The sequence below is a fragment of the Phoca vitulina genome, unplaced genomic scaffold (genome assembly GCF_004348235.1).
Source record: "Phoca vitulina isolate PV1807 unplaced genomic scaffold, GSC_HSeal_1.0 scaffold23, whole genome shotgun sequence".
NCBI classification, from domain to species: Eukaryota; Metazoa; Chordata; class Mammalia; order Carnivora; family Phocidae; genus Phoca; species Phoca vitulina.
In genome coordinates, this window is record NW_022589726.1 from 9,304,586 (window position 1) to 9,325,477 (window position 20,892).

Consider the following 20,892-nt stretch of genomic DNA (forward strand, 5'->3'; position numbering starts at 1 on the left):
TTAAGCCCACAATGGCCTCAGCCCCACTGAGGCTGACTTGTTTATTTTCACACCTGAAAGGCTGAGAGCAGAGGGATGGTCTTTGTTTTATGCATCAAAGGAACAGAGTGGCAGAGAGACTTAATCCTTGCCCAACAAGTCAAGAGAGAAAAATCAGTGATAGAGAAGGTCATTCAGAAAGCCCTTGTTTCAAAAGGGGTTTTGAGCCAGTCTTCAGAGGCACTGAAATACAAGTTTAATCTACTGAAAAAAATACCCAAGAGCTGCCACCTGGAATACTTATTAACCAGGGCCACCCTGAACACAGTGGCAGAGTGACAATGGGAAAGGTTAAAGTAGTTGGCAATGTTGAGGGAGAAAGTATATGTAAAATGAAAAGCCAAAGAATTTACTAGAATTTCAAAAGTCTCCTGCAATATTAAATACTTAACTCTTTTCAGGAAAATGCTTCACATGCCTCCAACATTGAAAGAGGACATTAGCTGCTTCCCTTTTGACCACACACTTGCTAGCGGGGTTCTTCTTGGCTAGCCTCTTGGCTCAGGTGTAAGACCTAAGGGCAAAGCCTTCCCTCACGGGAAGCAAAACTACCCCTTCACGGATAAGGGCTGTCTTGAACCAGCAATACCCCACCTGTTGATTGACTCCAAGGCAGTGATGGATTTGACCTTCACTGCCCACCTGCACGTACCCACCCACCTTTGCCCCACATTCTCCTGGTAGAAACCTGGAAGTATTTTTGGCACTTTGGAGCCAGTCCTTGAGACGCTTGCCTTCCTGGTTCTGGCCTCACTGCAATAAATTCCTTTCCTGTTTCACCACCATTCATTTCTCTGCCTTTGGATTGTGTCAGTGGTGAGTGGCTGAACCGGGTCTGTTTGGGACCCCTGGAGCCAGGGGCTCTTGCACCCCTGCGGGCCGGCTACCGCATTCCGTGTGTACGTTAGACATTTAAGTTACAAGGTTCAGTACAGGAAATACTTATTTATTTATTTATTTTTAAAGTGAAAAAAATTTTTTTTAAAGATTTTATTTATTTGAGAGAGAGAGAAAGATAGCGAGAGAGGGAACACAAGCAGGGGAAGTGGGAGAAGGAGAAGCAAACTCCCCACTGAGCAGGGAGCCCGATGCGGGACTCGATCCCAGGACCCTGGGATCATGACCTGAGCCGAAGGGAGACGCTTAACGACTGAGCCACCCAGGCGCCCTAGTACAGGAAATATTTAAACTGAGGACACAAGACACTTGGAATCATAAAATGAAAGCCCTACAATGCTTAGAATTGCAGTATCAACTACAATGGGGAAAAACTTGTATTAGAATCCTTTTCTTTCAATAAAAAATGGTTTGGAATTTGAAACATATCCTGTGCCTCAAATCTAATTCATCTCATTCCATTTATTTAAAAAAATAAAAGGGTGAGGGGAACAGAGAAGGAAGGCGAAAGGCCTTAATCTGTGCAAAGAAGCTTTTTGAGTTTTCGAAGGCTTTTGACAAGATGCCTAACCATTTTTTTTTTTTAAAGATTTTTTTTCTTTATTTGGCAGAGAGGGAGCACAAGCAGGGGGAGTGGCAGGCAGAGGGAGAAGCAGACTCCCCGATGAGCGGGAAGTCTAATGTGGGGCTCGATCCTAGAACCACCCCGCCCCACACACACACCATGACCTGAGCCAAAGGCAGACGCTTAACTGACTGAGCCACGCAGGCGCCCTAAATGTCTAACCATTTTTTGCTGCCCTATGTTCACGACAATTTCATTTTGGTACTCGAAATCCTTCAACTCCTGACTTGTCCTTTCTCTCTAGATACGGGTCCAGAAGGACATTCTATGAATATGCCTCGAGTTCTTCCAAATTATATGCACTGGCTCACATTGCTCCTTTTGCCTCCAAAACCTTCCCCGCCCCCTCTCCCCCTCTCCTATTACTGAAATCCTGTCCATTTTTACCTTTTCCTCTCAGAACTTTTCTTAGTCCTCAATGTGTCTCAAATTCTCTTTGGATCTCCAAACCCTCTGCCTGAACCTCTGTTGGTACATAATGTTGGTACATAATAACCTTAGGTTATAACTGCCAGTAAAAAAGAGATTACAGTGTGTGCCTGGTCTGAGACTTCCTAGCTTTGTGACCTTCAGCAATATATCAACCTCTCCTGTGCCTCACCTACCCATTGAGGGCTGTTGGGGGAATTTAAAAAGCTAATTAATGTAAAGTGCTTAGAATGGTACCTGACAAAAGTTAGCTGTTATTATGTTCTGGTTGAGCTTTAATCTTCTAGATTGGGAAGCCTGACCGGGAACTCTCACTTGAAGCAGCCCCCATAGGAAACTATTTACTAATCTGAATCAAAATAAAACCTGGGTTTCAGGTCCAACCTGGGACTTCAGTTAATCACTTAATCTGAGTCTCTGTAATATTCTCCTTAAATGAGGTTAATTTGATTATTTCTAAAGGGCCATTCAGCGCTTAAAATTTTACAGTCTACAATTCTACAATCAGCCTACAGTAGGATGAAATTCAGATAATCATGTGAGTCACAAAATCATGTATTAAGATATGCTGAAATGGATACAAGTGATTTAGATCTTGATTTCTGCCACATGATTTGTACATTTTCACTGGTGAACATTTCTGGTCCACTTGGAGACAATAAATCCAAGCAAAATGCCCCTAATTTATTCTATGTATATGTATGTTGTCTCTATACCTTTGGGTTTGATAAGCAATGATAAACAAAGCTAAATACTTTACCCAATAAAAACAAAACATTCTGATTAAGTGTAAAGCACTAAAGCACTGTAATTACTTAAAAGTCATAATACTGTATTTTAGAATGTAACAGGATAAAATACTCTTTGAGAAGAATTCTTGGTATGACACATTATTTAGAAATTTTTTGTTTTTCCTGAACTATACTTTCTAACATTTTCTTTCATTTCTAAGCCAAATAATTTTTTTTCCAGTTCATACTGCTCACTTCTTTTAGAAGACAGTCTTACTTGTAGTTCATAAGCACCAACCATAACTAAATTTCAAATCTCAGAGAGAAAATGAAGATTCCAAGCAGGCACTTGGGATCATCTGGCTTCATTAATTAGCAGGGTGTCCTAAAAGGCATCTGTGTATAAAGTTCTTATCAAACAGCTGTCCTCAGAGATTCACACAATGGAAAAAATTTTATTAACCCAAACATTTTGGGCGGAAAATGAAGCCAAGCTAAATTAGCTAACTTAATCTCCAAAGTCAGTCTGTGTCAACCCCAAGAGTAGAATTCAGAAGTTGGCAGAGTCATCTGATCCCAACACCTCTCTCTCTCTCTTTCCATTGAAGTGTCTAGTTATAATATGCCAGAAGGATATATGTGAACACTTTGTCAGCCCAAGATCTCTAAATAGATCGCTTTTTAAAAAAGTTTTCCAGGTGGCATCATGGAGAATGTGGTATTCCCAAGAGGTTTTCAATTTTGGAGCTTTTTACATATCTTTTCTACCTTATTTCTCTTTGCTCAGTGTTTTGTTCTGAGACGAGACCTTTTTGTAGTCCATCTCAAAGGAATGAATTTTCATTTTCACTACAAAGATATATATTTCAAATACTTAAAATGCCCTCAAGCTAAAATAAATACTTAGCCAAAAAAATAAATAAATAAAAACCCTCTTTGAGGCTCAGAGAAAAATCTTCTGATATGGGGTGGTGAGTATCTTGGGCTCTTTCGGAATGACTTTCCAACCTTGCCTTGGGCATGTTTCTTTGTTATAGAAGAATGCATTAGCTCCTGGTTCGTGGGAGGCTCACAAGCCAGCCAAGAAAGCTTTCCTCAGCAGTCCTCTGAGGTGGAGTCTTCAAGGAAGGGCTTGAAATAATAAACAGTGTCTTCCCTCTCATCCCTTCTAAAAAATAATTAGCTTTTTATTTTAACATTTTGAAGAGATAAGTGGTTCAAAGATGTGTAAAGGCCAGGGTGGATATCTGTGTGCATGCAGCAACCCCATTTTCCAAATTCCATAGAAGATGCTCAGTGGCCTCTGGGTTTGGTACTGGGACAGCTTTTCCATTTTCTATTTACATTTGTTAGGCAAATCAGAAGTGCAGTTCAGAAGGAGGAAACAAAGGTGAATGGAGTATCCAGTAATCCTTAGCAGTAATCACTGTGTATGAACACACAGCTGCACAGGAGGTGTTGACACATATAACATTAAAGATAAATGAAAGACTGTATCTTAAAGAGGCACTCCAAATGAACATACCCCAACATTAAAGCTTAAAGTGCAAAGCCATTTGGGTTTCCCATTCTGTAACCCCACCCGGACTGTCTGGAAAGCTCGAATAAATTTTTACAAGTGTCCAGGAGAGCATGCAGTGTGAGTTTTACCTATGAGATTTATCTATTAGATCACGTTCCACCCTTCCTTTCCCCACCTGCCCTGCACATCCTTCCCTAAGGCAGCTGTCAGGTGGACAACGGATGGGCCATAGGGATGAGGCTGGGTTTAGATTTTGGAGCATTCATTAACTGTGTGATCCTGAGCTAATCATTCTGAGCCCCAGTTCCCATTCATTACACTGGGATTAGGAATACCTGCCTCATAGGGCTGCTGCAAGAAATGAATGGGATAATGCGCTTGCCTCATGATAAGGGCTGGATAAATCTTCATTTTCTCAGTTCTTTCCCCATAATGTTAATGGAAACTGGGGATAGATTACCTCTTGACTCTGGCTAGCCATGTGTGTCACTGATGTATAGGGAGTGTGATGATCAATTACACATAATTAACAATCAATTTCATGTGGATTTATCATGACCATCTGTGTTAATCTTTGTTAGAATTTGCTTACTGAGGATGGTCAGCTCTTCGTTTTTTAAAATGCTGAGTAAAATGTTGAGTAAAATGCTGCAAAGCAAAGAGATATTAATAGAGGACAGATCATTGTTTTTCTGCTAAAATGCAGCATAACCTTTTGAGATTTTGGTATCAGGGGAGAGAGATCTAGCACTTTAACCTACTGTTTACCAGACAGATGAAGGCAAACTTTGTTTTGAATGCCCCCTCTGACTTTTCGTGTCACCCTTGTTCTGTTTCTGCTCTTCCATCTCCCCACTAACCCGATGGCAGCCCTGTTCACATCTACTAGTGATTTGGTTTTCTTAGGGGAAGTTACCTTCTTTTTTCTTTTTTGTACAAAAGTTAATATATATCCATTATGAGGAAAAACCATATGTATACGTGTATATACATATGTAAAAGTCATGTGTAATTACTGTTGATGCCATCCCGGATCTCCACAGACAAGGAACTGTTACCATCCCCACTCCACTAATGATGAAGAGGATGACATGACCAGGATGACACTTACAACTAACATTTATTAAGCATTTACTATGGGCCAGGTGCTGTTCTGAATGCCTCATCTGTATTAACTCAGCTTTATTTTTTCTCTTAACACTTATACCTGCCATACTATACATTTATTTGTTTACTGTCTGTTTCTCCCCACCAGAATATAAATGCCTTGGGAAGAAGTAAGTGGCCTGTTTTTATTCATACCTACATCCCCAGGGTATCCCAAAGTGCCTTGTACTGTAACAGGCATTTAAAAGATGTTTGTTGAATAAATAAATTAGTCTTCGTAACAATGTGGGTGAACCTCATCCAATCTGGTGAGGGCCTGAATACAGAACACAACGGTTGAATAAGAGAATTTGCTCTCTCTGCCCTACGTGTCTTCAAGGTGAGACATGATCATCCCGAGGCCCTGTTTCTGCAAATAAAGGCAAGGCTGAGGAAAAAATATAGAAAAGGGGATGCATGTCTTCAAGCCTTTCCTCCCCTTCCGGATGGCACTCTGATGCCACCATCCCCTCTCCCCTGTCTGGAAGTCCAGCCTTTACGTCTGAGGCACACAACCTGTACTCAAAGCATCTGATAAAACATGGCTCACTCTACGGTATACATGATCATAAGGCATTTCTTTTGACTCTTTCTGGGTGTCTGTATTTTATTTAAGACAAAACCTTCTGAATGTCTGGAATGTTTGGAATAACCAAGAGGCCTCTGGGAGAAATATCTTTGAGTAAGGAAGTCCACACCTACGGCTCACCACTAAGGTTGATTGTAATTTAAAATAAAGCACTCCAACTCCGCTGGTATAAGGAAGTTAATGTACTTTTCAAAATGTTTTGACTCCCAAGGAGTATCAAGGGATAAAAAAAAAAAAGGGAGGAGTGAATATGCGTCAGAAAAGGCAATTAAATAGCATCCTCAGTTGCTTAAGGCTACATATTTTGTATCTGTTGCTTCAGCAATCATTATTACCTCATCAGTTGTACAAACTTCTATGCATGATATAACTCAGATGGTCATTTGCACATGACCAGTCAGTGGTTGCACAAGGAACCTCAACCACATTCCCCCAACTCCTGGTCCCCTGTTCAAATACTCCTCATCTTTTCTTTCTGAATGTAAGCTGAATATGTATGATGAATAGATGTCATTTCAACAAGACAGAATTTGTGTATCTGAATTTAAAGTGCAAGAGAGACCAAACATCATCATCTTTTATAGTAAACTCTGTGTGTGTGTGTGTGTGTGTGTGTGTGTGTGTGTGTAATATGAAGGTCTTTCCCAAAGGAACATGACCTCTGACCTCGGGTGAGCATGCTCTCTGGTTAAGATCTTTTTTTTTCAAATGTAGACTCCACACCCAGTGTGGAATCCAATGTGGGGCTTGAACTCACAACCCCAAGATCAAGATGTGGGCCGATATCAACAGTCAGATGCTCAACTGACTGAGCCACCCACGTGCCCCAAGATGAATTTTTTTCCCAAGAGTTTAAAGTGATCTAAAGACTACCTAATTAGAACCTCACTGCTCATCTCCACTATCCCTTAGTTCCTTAACTGATCCTGAGAGGTTAAATGACTCTGACAGGGTCATTCAACTCCAAGTGGCCTTTTCTAGAACCTGGCTCCCTTAGGCTTTCAGACTGATAAAAAAGGATGAGAGTTCTGAGTCAGCTTACTGGATTCATCTACATAGAGTCTGATAAATGTGTAAGTCCATTTGATAGGCTTAATATAGGAAAAATTTCACTATGCAAATCCCTCTGAGATAAAATTTTCATAACATTTTACTGATTTTCCTCATATTCAACAACCAAGTTTACTTTGCCATTGTTGCTTTGATTAGTACTACTAGCTTCAGACCATAATCAACATGCTCTTGTCTATGAAGTCATGACAATCAGCAGATCTATTTTTTAAAGTATTAGAGATTGATTTATATTTCTAGGCAAAACAATGTCTAAGCAAAGGGATCCACAAGGAAAATGCCACAGAGCTCTCATCTTAGAACAGTTCAATGGAAGAAGATACAGAATTTCTTCTTTGGATGTCTCAGAGGCATGATGCTCACTTAACTTTTAAATTCTAAATCTAGGGGTGCCTGGGTGGCTCAGTCACCAAAAGTGTCTGCCTTTGGCTCAGGTCATGATCCCAGGGTCCTGGGATTGAGCCCCGTATCGGGATCCCTGCTTGGTGAGCCTGCTTCTCCCTCTCCCTCTGCTGCTCCCCCTGCTTGTGCTCTCTCTCTCTCTTTGTCAAATAAATAAATAAAATCTTAAAAAAAATAAAAATAAAAAATAAATTCTAAATCTAGAAATGGTTGCCAAATTAGGGTATCAGAAATTAACAAATCACACAAAAAACATGAGCTAATAAATGGCCTTTATCATCAAAAACTCAATTTCATTAGTGGGGCGCCTGGGTGGCAGTTGGTTAAGCAACTGACTCCTGGTTTTGGCTCAGGTCATGGTCTCAGGGTCGTGAGACTGATCCCCATGTGGGGCTCCGCACTCAGTGTGGAGTTTGCTTAAGACTTTCTCTCCCTCCCCCCTACCCCCCCACATGCATTCTCTCTAAAATAAATTTAAAAAATTCAAATTTATCACACATGTACAAAAAAATTGGAAAGTGAATTTTATAAGAATATGACTCATTTTATAAATAAAAAGCTTAAAACTACAGTGTCTTTTAATTAGCAAGTATCAATGGAGCATTAAAAACAATTTACAAAATTGCATTTTACACACATGGGTTTTTAAGAACAAATGGGATTTGTAAATCAAGAAACATATTAATAATGTTTCAGGTTTAATTTGCCTATTAAGAATTCAAATAATCTTGTACAATAAAAATGCAAATATCTATAGCTATAACAAATTAATATTACTCATTTCTCATTATGTTATTCTCTCTTGTAAAATAAAAACTCGTCATATTCCTCCAGGAGGAATTTGTGTTTAATAATATGATCATTAAGTGTAAAAAAATTTACATGGACATATGACTAATTCCAACCTGCAACCTCACTGGTTTTTTTTTTTTTTAAATAAAATAGCTTTAAATTATTTAATTTCTTATGATTATAGGCAGTAACCTGAATAAAATTTAAATTCAAAAAAGCAAATTATTGCCAAGGAGAAAAATATATACCTCCCCAAAATTTTAATATATTTTAATATATTAGGTCATTAACCAATTTAACTGAAATGGGGAAAAAAATTAAAGTAACAGAATAAAGCAACTCTAAATTGCTCAAATCCCAGAATGGCTAATTCAAGAATGGTAATAATTTAAGACAAAATACTCTGGAATTAAATATATGTACAGATCACCTATAATCCAACCAGTTAAAAACATGTCTTACTGGGACACTTATACTCTAGTTCCTTAAAAGTGTGTTAACTCATATACATATTTACTTGAATACAGTCTCCCCAAATTGAGAGGGCATGGCAAAATGTAGTAGTGTGCATCTATCCACTTGGTTCCACATTTCAACCAGAGAAGCATCCATCAACACCCTAGCTTAGAATAAATTCTAGTAAGAGCAGTGTTCTGCAAACCAAAATTCTAAACCAAGGATTCTTGCAAAAGAAGAAAGATTACGTGCTTACCGTATAGAGTTCATTAAGAACCTTCATCAGATCCTCATGAAGTTGGAATGCAATCTCTTTGCTCTATAATTAAGAAGAAATTAAGAATATTTAAAAATGTAATAGAAACTTGTTTCTAAATTATTTATATCTTAAAAAGTCCAGTGCCTGAAAATAGAAGAATGTATATAATACAATGGAAGGCCAGCATACCCCTAAATAATAAACATCTTTGACCAAGCTGCCCCCTTTCTTTCCTTTCTTTCTTTTTTTTTTTTTTTAATAAGTAAGCTCTGTGCCCAACATGGGGCTTGAACTCAAGACCCTGAGATCAAGGGTCACATGCTCTACTGACTGAGCCAGTGAGGCACCCCCCCCCCGCCCTTTTTCTTTTTAATTACAGTATAGTTGACACACAATGTTACATTAGTTTCAGGTGTACAACATAGTGATTCAACATCTCTGTATGTTATGCTGTGCTCACAAGTGCAGCTACCATTTGTCACCACACAATGTTATTACAGTATCATTTATATTCCCTATGCTGTATCTTTCATCTCCATAACTTATTCATTCTATAATTGGAAGCCTCTATCTCCCACTCCCTTTCACCCATTTTGCCCATCCCCCTTCCTCCCTCCCATGTGGCAACCACCAGTTTGTTCTCTACATTTATGGGTCTGTTTCTGCTTATTTGTTTTGCTTTTTAGATTCCAGATGTAAATGAAATCATACGGTATTTATCTTTCTTTGTCTGACTTATTTCACTTAGCATAATACTCTCTTGGTCCATCCATGTTGTTGCAAATGGCAAGATCTGATTCTTTCTTATGACTCAGTGATATTCTACTATATATACACAAACACACCCCCCACATCTTTATCCATTCATCTATCAATGGACCCTTGGGTTGCTTCCGTATCTTGGCTATTGTAGATAATTCTACAATAAACACAGGGGTGCATATATCTTTTTGAATGAGTGTTTTCATTTTCTTTGGGTAAATAACCTATAGCAGAATTACTGGATCATATGATACTTGTATTTTTAATTTTTTTTTAAAGATTTCATTTTTAAGTAATCTCTACATCCTATTTGGCTTGAACTCATGAAACTCAAGATCAAGAATCGCGTGCTCCACCTACTAAGCCAGTCAGGTGTCCCTCTATTTTTAATATTTTGATTTCTGCAGTGGCTGCACCAATTAACATTTCCAGCAACAGTGCACGAGGGTCCTCTTTACTCCATATACTTGCCAACAGGTATTTCTTATCTTTTTGATTCTAGCTAAATGGCCCTTTCTAGATACTAGATGTGTGCACCAACTGTCACCAGAGACTGGGTAGAGGCAAATAAGTAGAGTCTGAATGGCTCTCCCACCATCTGAGTCAGACTTTATCAAGAAGAAAGAAAAAGTAAGTTTTCAGAACAGAATTTTACTTAGTTGCATTATTCATTAAAGAATCAGAAATAGGGGCGCCTGGGTGGCTCAGCTGGTTGAATGCCTGACCCTTGACTTTAGCTCAGGTCTTAATCTCAGGGTCATGAGTTCAAGCCCCACATTGGGACTCCACACTGGGTGTGGAGCCTACTTAAAAAAAAAAAAAAAAAAAAGATGAATTCCAGCATCCCATCTTAGTACTGTCACAAAGAAATTTTCTGATTCCCGAAAAGCTAAGTTAGAAACCAAAACAGAAATTAACTCTCCCTTTCAAAATAACTATTTGACTGACTATAATTTTAACTTTAAGAAAGCACTTTCAAAGCAGTGAGATGGTGAGGCCACTTATCATCCATATACTTTTGCTTCTGGATTTATTAACTTTTTTTTCAAGTTTTTATTTGAATTCCAGTCAGTTAACATACAGTGTAATATCGGTTTCAGGTGTACAATCTAGTGATTCATCATTTCCATACAACACCTGGTGCTCATCTGCATTTATTATTTTCATTAAGATGAAAAAGAGTTCTACACTTCTGCTCAGTTGGTAAATAACCAGCATTCAAAACAGTCTTCCCTAGGCTAATTCTGTGACTTTGATATATGAGTATTTGAATATTTTTTCCAGCAAAATCTATAAGTTATTTTAAAGGAAATGATATATCCAAATTAATTTTTATTTTCTTCCTGTTTTGAGTTCATGATGTAGTCAGCTACAGAGAGTGGAAAAAATGTAGTGTGGCTTCATCTACAGTTTAAATCAAGAACAACATCCACTGGATCATTTATGTGTCCCTCACTGGACTGTCTGCACTGGGGGTAAGGCCCATATCTTTACCAGCTCTGTGACTCTGGTGTCCTGCACAGTGCTTGGGAACCAGGCCAGGACGAGGGAGGGCAGGTGAGGCACCAATGGTATGGTATTTAAGGCGGCATTCCCTCCCTGGCTAGACCAGGTCCTGCTGGCGCACATGGGAAGCTTCCAATAAACACTTGCTAAATAAATCCACACACAAGCTGAAATACTGTGTCTGTGTAATAGCTCAAGTAGTTACTACAACTGCTGAATGCTGGCCACTGGTGAGAGAGGAGAAAGGAAAGTCCCACAGGCCACTCTTAAGAAAATGTAAGGGAGGGCGCCTGGGTGGAACAGAAAGTTGGGCGTCTGACTCTTGCTTTCAGCTCAGGTCATGGTCTGGGGGTCATGGGATAGAGCCCCATGCCGGGCTCTGTGCTTAGTGTGGAGTCTGCTTGGGATTCTCTCTCCCTTTGCCCCTTCCACTCATCCTCCCTCTCTCTCTCTCAGATAAATAAATCTTAAAAAAATGAAAATATTAGGATCTGGATGAAACACAGTCCATCTGCAAACCCACGACAGTCACTAGGTCAGGCCTCCCTCAAAAAAGGCCAAATGTGATGAAGCAAAAACTCTTGAAAGATAAAACAGTGTGGGAAGATGACATCAGAGCAATACCCGAATTTTGAGGAATTCAAATTCATTAGCAGCACTAGTCACTGGGTCTTCTTGACGTGTTAAAGAGTACTGCTGTTTATCAAGCTCTGCTAACTTCTAAAATCCTTAAATTGGAGTTAGAGACTTTATGTTTTGCTGTGTCCCTGATATGTGAAGAGGTGGATTATGAATCACTCAAGGGTGAAAGAAAAGTCACAAGTGAGCAAATGAAGCCAAATGAAACTCATTTAATTTTCCTCAAGTCTTGGTTATTCTGACCGTATACATTACACCGCAATCTCCTATGTCTTCAGTTTGGTGTTATTTTAATATCAAATTTCATCCAAGGATCTGGGTCACCAATTCAGAACTCTCTAATGGGATCAAAGGCCACTAAGTGACTCTGCTCAGCTGTCCACATTTCAGGTAGAAAGTCCAAAAATAAAGTATTTCTTGGCAAAGACTTAGGACAATAACAACAACAAAAAATCCCTTAGGTCCGATTAGCCTTAAACAAGAATATTTAAAATCAGATTGAAGACTTAGGTTTGGGGTGATAAGAGTCCTGCCAAGCTATCTTAGGTCAAATATCTCAGAACAAGCAAGAAGATTCTTTGTACATTTCACATTTTATAAGATTTCAGGTAACGAGTAGAAGAAATCTGGCATCACAAATTGTGCTCTACCAAGCATACTCTTACATTTTTCTTTCACCTTTTCCCAGAGGCCCTGAAATATAAAAAAATTTGTCTAAGAGGCCATATTGCATAACGCTTAAAAGCAAGGACTCTGGAGTCAGAATGCCTGGGTCTTAAGTTTCAAAGACTTTGGATTCCCATGGGCCTCAGTTTCCAGATCTGTAAACTGAATATAGTCATTGTGCCTATCTCATAGGGTTGATGAGAGCATTAATCAGACAACACATACATAGCATTTAGATTAATACCTAACACACAGTAAACATCCCATAAATATTATAATTATTTCTTTCCCAGACACTATTTGTAATGGCAACTTCCTTGAGCAAAAAGGCCATGTTGTATTTTTCTTTCTCATGGTCTGTGAGGACAATTGCTGCATTGACTTTCATGTAGAAAGTGCTTGGCAGATACTGGTTGATTTGATTTTCCTGTCCCTCCCCACTGCCCTGGCCATTAGATCTCTCCAGGTGACGCCTGATTTGGAAGGGCCTCAAGTATTGTGCTCTAGCCCTCCGGCTTTACTTCCATCCGTAGCCCCTTGCCACATAGGTACACTATACTTACCGGTAATTTCTACGTTCCATTTTCATGGGGGTCCCACCACTAGTGGTACTAGATGAATTAATCGAACATCCACTAGGAAATGGAAATTTCCTCAAGTCAACATGAAAAGATATAAACAAATCATGAAAGAGGACTTAAGGATCCTGGTTCCCATGGGAATTTTAGATGTTCTGAAAAGTTGGTGGGGAGTTCCTTTCAGGTTGGTAAACCCCTGCCTAGCCTCATGACACACAACCAAAGTCGCTGCCTGTTTGCTTTAAATCACAGTCCAAATCCTCCATGGTCTAGGAAATAACTTCAAAACTAACTACTATCTTCCCAACACAACTTCTTTAGTCTGCAAAGGTTGTTACAGAACTGGACTGTGCTCCAAAGCACTAGTTCACGTGACTAATCCTGAAACGTGAATTCACAAATACACACGGGCTGGACACGACATCAAGTCCTCGTCCAAGTGCTGGGGCATGGTGCCTGTGCTGAGAGCATGGAAACAGTGAAAGGATCACCTCATGTGAGCCCCACCTCAACTTTACACATGTCTCCAAATTACTACACAAATGGTGAAAAACAATCCCTTCTTCAAAATGCTACTCTAGACCCCAAAAGAAATGATCTTAAACCAAAACATGCCTACTGGGGCACACAGGGAGTGCTGGCAATATTAGACTAATGAACGGAAACCCTCCAGTTAGAAAATATCTGGATTATCTGGGGCACCTGGGTGGCTCAGTCGTTAAGCGTCTGCCTTTGGCTCAGGTCATGGTCCCAGGGTCCTGGGATCGAGCCCAGCATCCGGCTCCCTGCTCGGCGGGAAGCCTGCTTCTCCCTCTCCCACTCACCCTGCTTGTGTTCCCTCTCTAGCTGTCTCTCTCTCTGTCAAATAAATAAATAAAATCTTTAAAAAAAAGAAAATATCTGGATTATCAAAGCCCATCAAAATTCAGTAGGTGAAATATGCCTCTGCATTCTATTTCATTAAAAATTTGAAAACAGTGAAGCAGACCCTTGATCCTTGAGCAAGAACTGCTAAGTAAGAAAAATGATACCTCGATATTAAGAAAAGCAATCAATGTCCCCTTACAAGAGAAAAGAATAACAATGAAATGATATATGCTTGAAATCAGGTATTTTCTATGTTATTGGAGATTGGTAGATTAAAACTACTTTTGCAAAGGGCAGGAGAGCCCCCCCCTCAACTGCTTCAGGTATGGAGTTGGAAACGGGAAGAATTGGGTTTCTGCCCCCATTAATGTGAGTCTATATAAGTTCCAGTGATGGTAAAACTTCTAATACATTACAATAAGACTCTGAGATTCTGACCCAAGGAGAAGGAAAATGGTTAGAGCTTCAATTCAGTTGTCATGTATTGTCTCCAATGTGTAAACCGAGACTTGAATACCAAGCCTATTTCTAATTGTATATTATTTATTGTCACTTTGATGTTTCAGACACCTCAGACATAAGTTTAAATTTAACAGTCCCAAAGTGTTATACCTTTTTGCATTATAAAAATGAATTAAGTACACTGAAGAACGCTGGAAAAATAGAGAACAGAGGGACACACCCACTACTATTACAGTTTGATGTATTTCCTTCAAGTTTTTCATCTAAACATAGGTCTGCATTATAATCATTCTATAATAATGGAGTATCTTTTTCTTTTTTTTAAGATTTTATTTATTTATTTGATAGAGAGAGACACAGCGAGAGAGAGAACACAAGCAGGGGGAGTGGCAGAGGTAGAGGGAGAAGCAGGCTTCCCGCTGAGCAGGGAGCCCAATGCGGGGCTCGATCCCAGGACCCTGGGATCATGACCTGAGCCGAAGGCAAGACGCTTAACAACTGAGCCACCCAGGCGCCCCATGGAGTATCTTTTTCTACTCTGCTTTTTTTTTCAGTTACAATACATTTCCCCATCTACTTACGTAATTTTCAGAACCATTGTTACTGGATTCATAGTAACTACCCAGTGAATGTATATTAACCATTCTTCTATTATGCTTACCGAAATTTCCATTACTATTTTCCATTAACCATTCATCATTTATTTACTTATTCATTCAATTTTACCAATCTGCCTTAAGCACTGTGAACTATTATCATAAATGCTGGTCTGAGGGCGTATCTTGCATTTTATGTTGTATCCTTAAGCTCAATTCCCAGACATGAGATTAGTAGGATGGAAGTATTGACATTGCTAAGACCCCTGATACATATCAGAAGATCATTTTCTAAAAGGGTTCTAATGAATTTTTATTGCTTCCAGAACAACAGTGTCATTCAAGTCAGAATCGGGTTCATCCACGATTCACTTCTCCCTAAAGAAGGAGTCATCAATCCTATCTATTCTGGCTGATCCATTCTTCTGCATGCCATTAGAATAGAATTAAAAAAAAAAAATAAAGATCTAATTATGTCCTTTCTCTGATTAAAGTCCTCCAAAGGCTTGCTCTATTTTTTTCAGGATAGAGTTCAAAATTCTTAAATCACCCATAACCTCCCCTGCCTACTTCACCTTCCACAAATCTCAAACGATTATCCTTCAGCCTGGTCATAAAATGCCACCTCACCTGTCCTGCTTTTACATCTCTGTATTTTCCCCAGGCTGGCCCCCTCTGTCAGGACTCTCCTCCCTTTTCTTACCTGCTACAATCCTATCTGCTACTCTGAAAACCTTCTTTTAATGTCACCTTGACTCCCAAAGAAAGAAACGACATCTTCCCTTCTCTGTGATTTTTAAAAAATGATTTTATTTATTTATTTCAAAGAGAGAGAGCGCAAGCATGAGCGGGGGTGGGGAGGGAGAAGAAGACTTCCTGCTGAGCAGGGAGCCCGATGCAGAACTCAATCCCAGGACCCCGAGATCATGACCTGAGCTGAAGGCAGATGCTTAACAGACTGAGCCACCCAGGCGCCCCCTTCTCTGTGATTTTATAATATATTCATTTTTCACCACTCTTAGGTTGTATAATTTAGTGGTTAAGAGTTCATACTCTAAAATCGAACTGCCTATTATCAAACCTGTTATAGTCTGTGCCTAAGTTAAATAATTTTGTGAGACCTCAGTTTTTTTCAATGGCAAAATGGAGACACCAGTAGTTTCTATGTCAGAGTTTTATTGGGATGGTCCTTATTGATACTTAACACAAAACGTGGCATACAGTGAGTGTGAAGCTGATGCTACCCACTAATATTACACTTACCACATTTCTTTCTCTCCTCATAAACAGAGAGTTTCTTTGAGAGCAGGCACTATGTCCCGGGCCTGCTTGGGTAGCTGGCATACTATAGATTCTAGATACACATTTGTTGAATGAATGGACCCAGACCTGAGTAAATAAAGCATGGTGTCTGCCCTCCACAGTTTAAAGTCTCACGGAAGAGCCAGACATGCTCCAACAACTTTCTATACAGAGCACCGTAATAAGCACTACACTGTGTGGGCCCTGGCCAGGATCTTTAATTCTGGAGGCCTGCAGACTTGCTCCCTGGAAACTCCCAGAAATAAGAGAGAGAAAGGCAGAAGAAAGAGCATAATTAATACAACCACATGTGAGTACACTGAGCAATCAATCAAGGGATCTATGTGGTTGGATTAAATGACCAATTCAGAGGGCTTCTGGCTTCTCACAGAGGTATTTTTAAAGTAAATCCATTGTGATGACCAGGATGCTGACCTTATGCTGAGTCAGAGTGAGAATAAGAGAGAAAGAGGAAAACCAGATTAAATATTTAATGAGAAGATTTTAAATGACTTTAGTGTCTCACGCTCAGTGAGTTTTGGATGTAAATTTTGGTTAAAAGGGTCAGTTCATCCTTCCACAGTGTGTGTGCTTTTAAGTTTCCAAGGCTCCTGTTCATGTGTCTTTATAATAACAGATTCTTTTAAATCACGTAAACTCGGAAGACAGAAGCAACAGCATCCTCCAAAATGCCTAATGGAGAAAGTTCGGATGGTCTTAATAGCCGGAACCAAGCTTCTGGATAACACTTAATAGTGTTTCTATACATTTCCCTTCTATCCGTCAAGGGACGTGGTTTTGTGTTTATTACAACGCACAAGTAAGTATCAGTGCGTGGAATTAGCCTCACAATCTACTTCATTTCTGAGGAGAAAACCAATCAATATTCTCTTAGACAAAACTCCATGCCATGAGAAAATGTGGGAAAATCAGAATCATAGATGCATGGGAGACAGAACTTCGTTTTGAAACAAGACAAAACTTAATCTTCAAGGATGTACCTGGAACATCTCCTAGTCTATTTACTAATAAATTGCTAGGCAAATGTGGCATTTGGCACCCAGGTGAAAAAGGCCTGCTGCTGCTTGTGAAAGTTGAGCCTGAAAGCCAGCAATCTGAGAGGTGCAAGGCACTTATATACCAACGTCACTCATAACCTCCCAGGTACACACAGCACCAGAACAGACAGATGAAGTAACTCAAGATGCACAGGGAATAAAGGAGATGAGACAATCCCACAGGGAATCCCACAGGGAATAAAGGAGATGAGACAACTGTTTTCATCTTCAGCTTGCATTCCCTCAACTCTCCAAGAAACACAATTTTTCATGCTAGGGTTATTTTTCTACTCAAAATGGTGATAAATTCGAAATACCTTTTTAGTGTCACTAAATGAATAATCACTTAGGCATAAATTCTCAGTAGCTGATATAAACAAACCCACCCAATTAAAAAGAGAATGTGTGATGAAATTCTGGTTCAGACTGTAATATAATTAACTAAAAATAGAAAAAATGTGTATTTCCAGAACATTTTTTCAATATGTATGCACTTTACAAAAATTTATCAACTCAACTTTATTAACATTTCTTTGTATTAGCATAGTAAGAATATATTTATTAGCATGGAAAGGATATAATAATTTATTTTCTATAGTATATGAACCTGAGTCTACAAATTTATTACCAAAGCCAACTGTCTTTCTCTCCTGTGGCAGATGTCATGGGCAGGGATCCTAAGCCACACTGCTTCTCAGTGTGACCAAAAGCTTCTATCGATGGCACCACTGGCTGGGGTTAGGAGTAGAGTCTGTGGTGAAGCAAACTAGACCACATTGTGTACGGAACCACACTGTGTAATATCTCCATCTTAACAGCACTGCGGTAAGAAAAATCCAGGGACTGTTTACAGAAATACATCAATTAAGTAGATTTGTTCATTTATAAGTCATCCATTGAATTAGTAAGCAAAAGGCAGAGATTCTTTGAGATACTAATAAAAGTTCATTGATTCATGTACTCACTCATTCTACCAAATCTTGAACCAAACTCAAAATTTAATAAACTAATCAATCTTCAAGAATTTAACCTAGGGGCATCTGAGTGGCTCAGTTGGTTAGGCATCTGCCTTTCGGGTCGTGGCCTCAGGGTCCTGAGATGGAGCCCTACATTGGGGCTCCCTCTCTCTCTGCCCCACCCCCCTCCCCGCTCGTGCTCTCTCTCTCAAATAAATCTTAAAAAAAAAAAAAAAGAATTTAACCTAAATCAGAATCTTCCTTTACAGATATGTATTTAGCTTAAAACTAATAGTACCATCTCAGAACTACAAGTGGTCTATAGAACTAACCATGTATTTAAGTAAAGGATGGAAGAAGAAACAAATTCCCACAGGTAAGTGTCTTTTCATCAAACACTTGGCTCCTTGAATACAACCAGAGAAATTTAGAAAATATTTGTGGCTAGTGGGCAAATGTAGATGGGATGACAGCCTACCTGAAAGATGAAAAAAAACCCAAAACCTTCAATATGGTCTAGGGTCAGACTATTTAAATAGCTTTTACTTCTCTGAGCTGTTTTCTCATTTGTAAAATAGAGAATATTAAAATATCCAGTTGACCCCTGAACAATGTAAGTTTGAACTACATGGGTCCACTTACACGCGGGGTTTTTTCAATAAAAACAGTACAGTACTGTAAGTGTATTTTCTCTCCTTTATGACTTTCTTAATAACATTTTCTTTTCTCGAGCTCATTTTATTGTAAGAATACAGTAAATAATACATATAACATACAAAATATGTGTTAATTGGCTGTTTTTGTTATCGGTAAGGCTTCCAGTCAACAGTAGGTTATTAGTAGTTAAGTTTTAGGAGATTCAAAAGTTATATGCAGATTTTCAACTATGAAGGGGGTTGGCACCCCTAACCCTCATGTTGTTCAAGAGTCAATTGTATACTTCCTAGGATTCTTAAAAGGATTAAATGAGATAGCCACTGTTTGTGCCCAACAGAGTATCTGGCACATACGAAGAACTCCATAAATATAAGTTCTGTCATAATGATGCTATTATCAGCTCAGTGTCATATCCTTGTTTCATCTCATGAAGTCACCCTCCATTTTTCTAAATGCTGACACAAGTGTATTCATACTGACTTTCAACTCGGTATGTCTCAGATGGTCACTTCAACATAATTCAAGATTTACTTTCTAGAATACTTAAATTTTGTTTGAGGTACTATAACAAGGAGGTAAAGTCCATTCCAAAGCTACAACAAAACAAACTCCATTGAGCTCCCCCTTGCTGACATCAGACTGCGGTAACTGTTAGACTGTCTTCCTTAGTTTCAGGAACTTGTCTCCCCTCTTATTCTATCATTGGTCTTAACTCCTGTAGACTTACAGAGCTAGTTAATTGTAAGCTATCTTCTATATGACAGGTCTTCAAATATGTGAAGACAGCTACTCTGTCCTAGCTAAGGCTTAAGTACTTTCTTTCTACTCAACATTCCCAGTGTCTTTGTTCCTTACGTGACACAGTTTAAAGAAATCAGATAGCATTCTCCTTGCCCCCGAGATTATTACTGTCTTGCAGCTAGTGGTACGAAAGACACTTTATACTTCAAGGGGTAGAGGCTAAAATCTTGAAAGGATTATTAGGAGACAACACCCCCCACCCCTGTGACTTACAGTCATTTGCAATTGCCCTGTTTTGTGGAAGCAGTCCAAACCCATGTCTGTGTGGTTATTATAAGCCCAGGAATCTTGGAATCACTATTAGATTCTTTTTCTTTTCCAATAGGGTAAAGAGCCATCAGATAAAAGAGTAAAAGCCTTAAGAAAATCTGACTAGGACAGACCATTTATAAAACAACAGCAACAATAACGAAGCATTCAAATAATTCTCAATCTATGCAGATGCACACTTTTTGAAGACAATATCATTATAAGCATTGAACTACTCTCTAGCCATAATTCATGACACAGCAAAAATGACCAGCCAGATTAATAATGCAATAGCTTTCCCCAAGACCAGCTTCTTCTCATTCCAATTTACTCTTCACAATGCTTTCAACAAACAAAGCTGATTATGTCGTATCCCTGAGTAGAAGTCTCTCTTGGTTTCCTTGGTTGCTTAGATGACAACCTACCAATTCCTCAAGCTAAGAAAATTCTTGTACTCCAGCCCCTTGCACCCCCACCAAATATGCCTTTCTAAATCTCAGACAGCTGTTAACCCACTGTGTATGCTTCTCCAACCTATAGGCTACGTTCCTAATCCCAGCCAGCTGTGTAATTGATGTGAGGTTTAGGTTAAGGCAAAAAGGAGGTGGCCTAATATATCTTTACAAAAAAGGAGGTGGCCTAATATATCTTTACAACTCACTACTGTTAAGAGTTAGGCAGATGGGGCCACCAAGAGCCCTACCTACCATCATCTTCCCCTACCACCATTTCCTAGATATGTGCTAGGCTTGATCAGAACCCCAGGACCTTGTTCTTTGCTGTTCTCTCTGTATAAAAGAATGCACTTGTCCTAATTCCTCTGTAAAACGTAAGT

General features: G+C 39.2%; 1 protein-coding gene across 2 annotated transcripts in view; it reads right to left on the minus strand.

Moving 5' to 3' along the window:
- Window positions 1-20,892, minus strand: part of SRGAP1 (SLIT-ROBO Rho GTPase activating protein 1) — a 266,543-nt gene that overhangs the window by 97,481 nt on the left and 148,170 nt on the right. For both annotated transcript variants that reach the window (XM_032420257.1, XM_032420256.1), the window contains exon 4: window positions 8,956-9,018. In XM_032420257.1, the coding sequence (XP_032276148.1) occupies window positions 8,956-9,018 (63 nt within the window). The remainder of the gene's footprint in view (window positions 1-8,955; window positions 9,019-20,892) is intronic.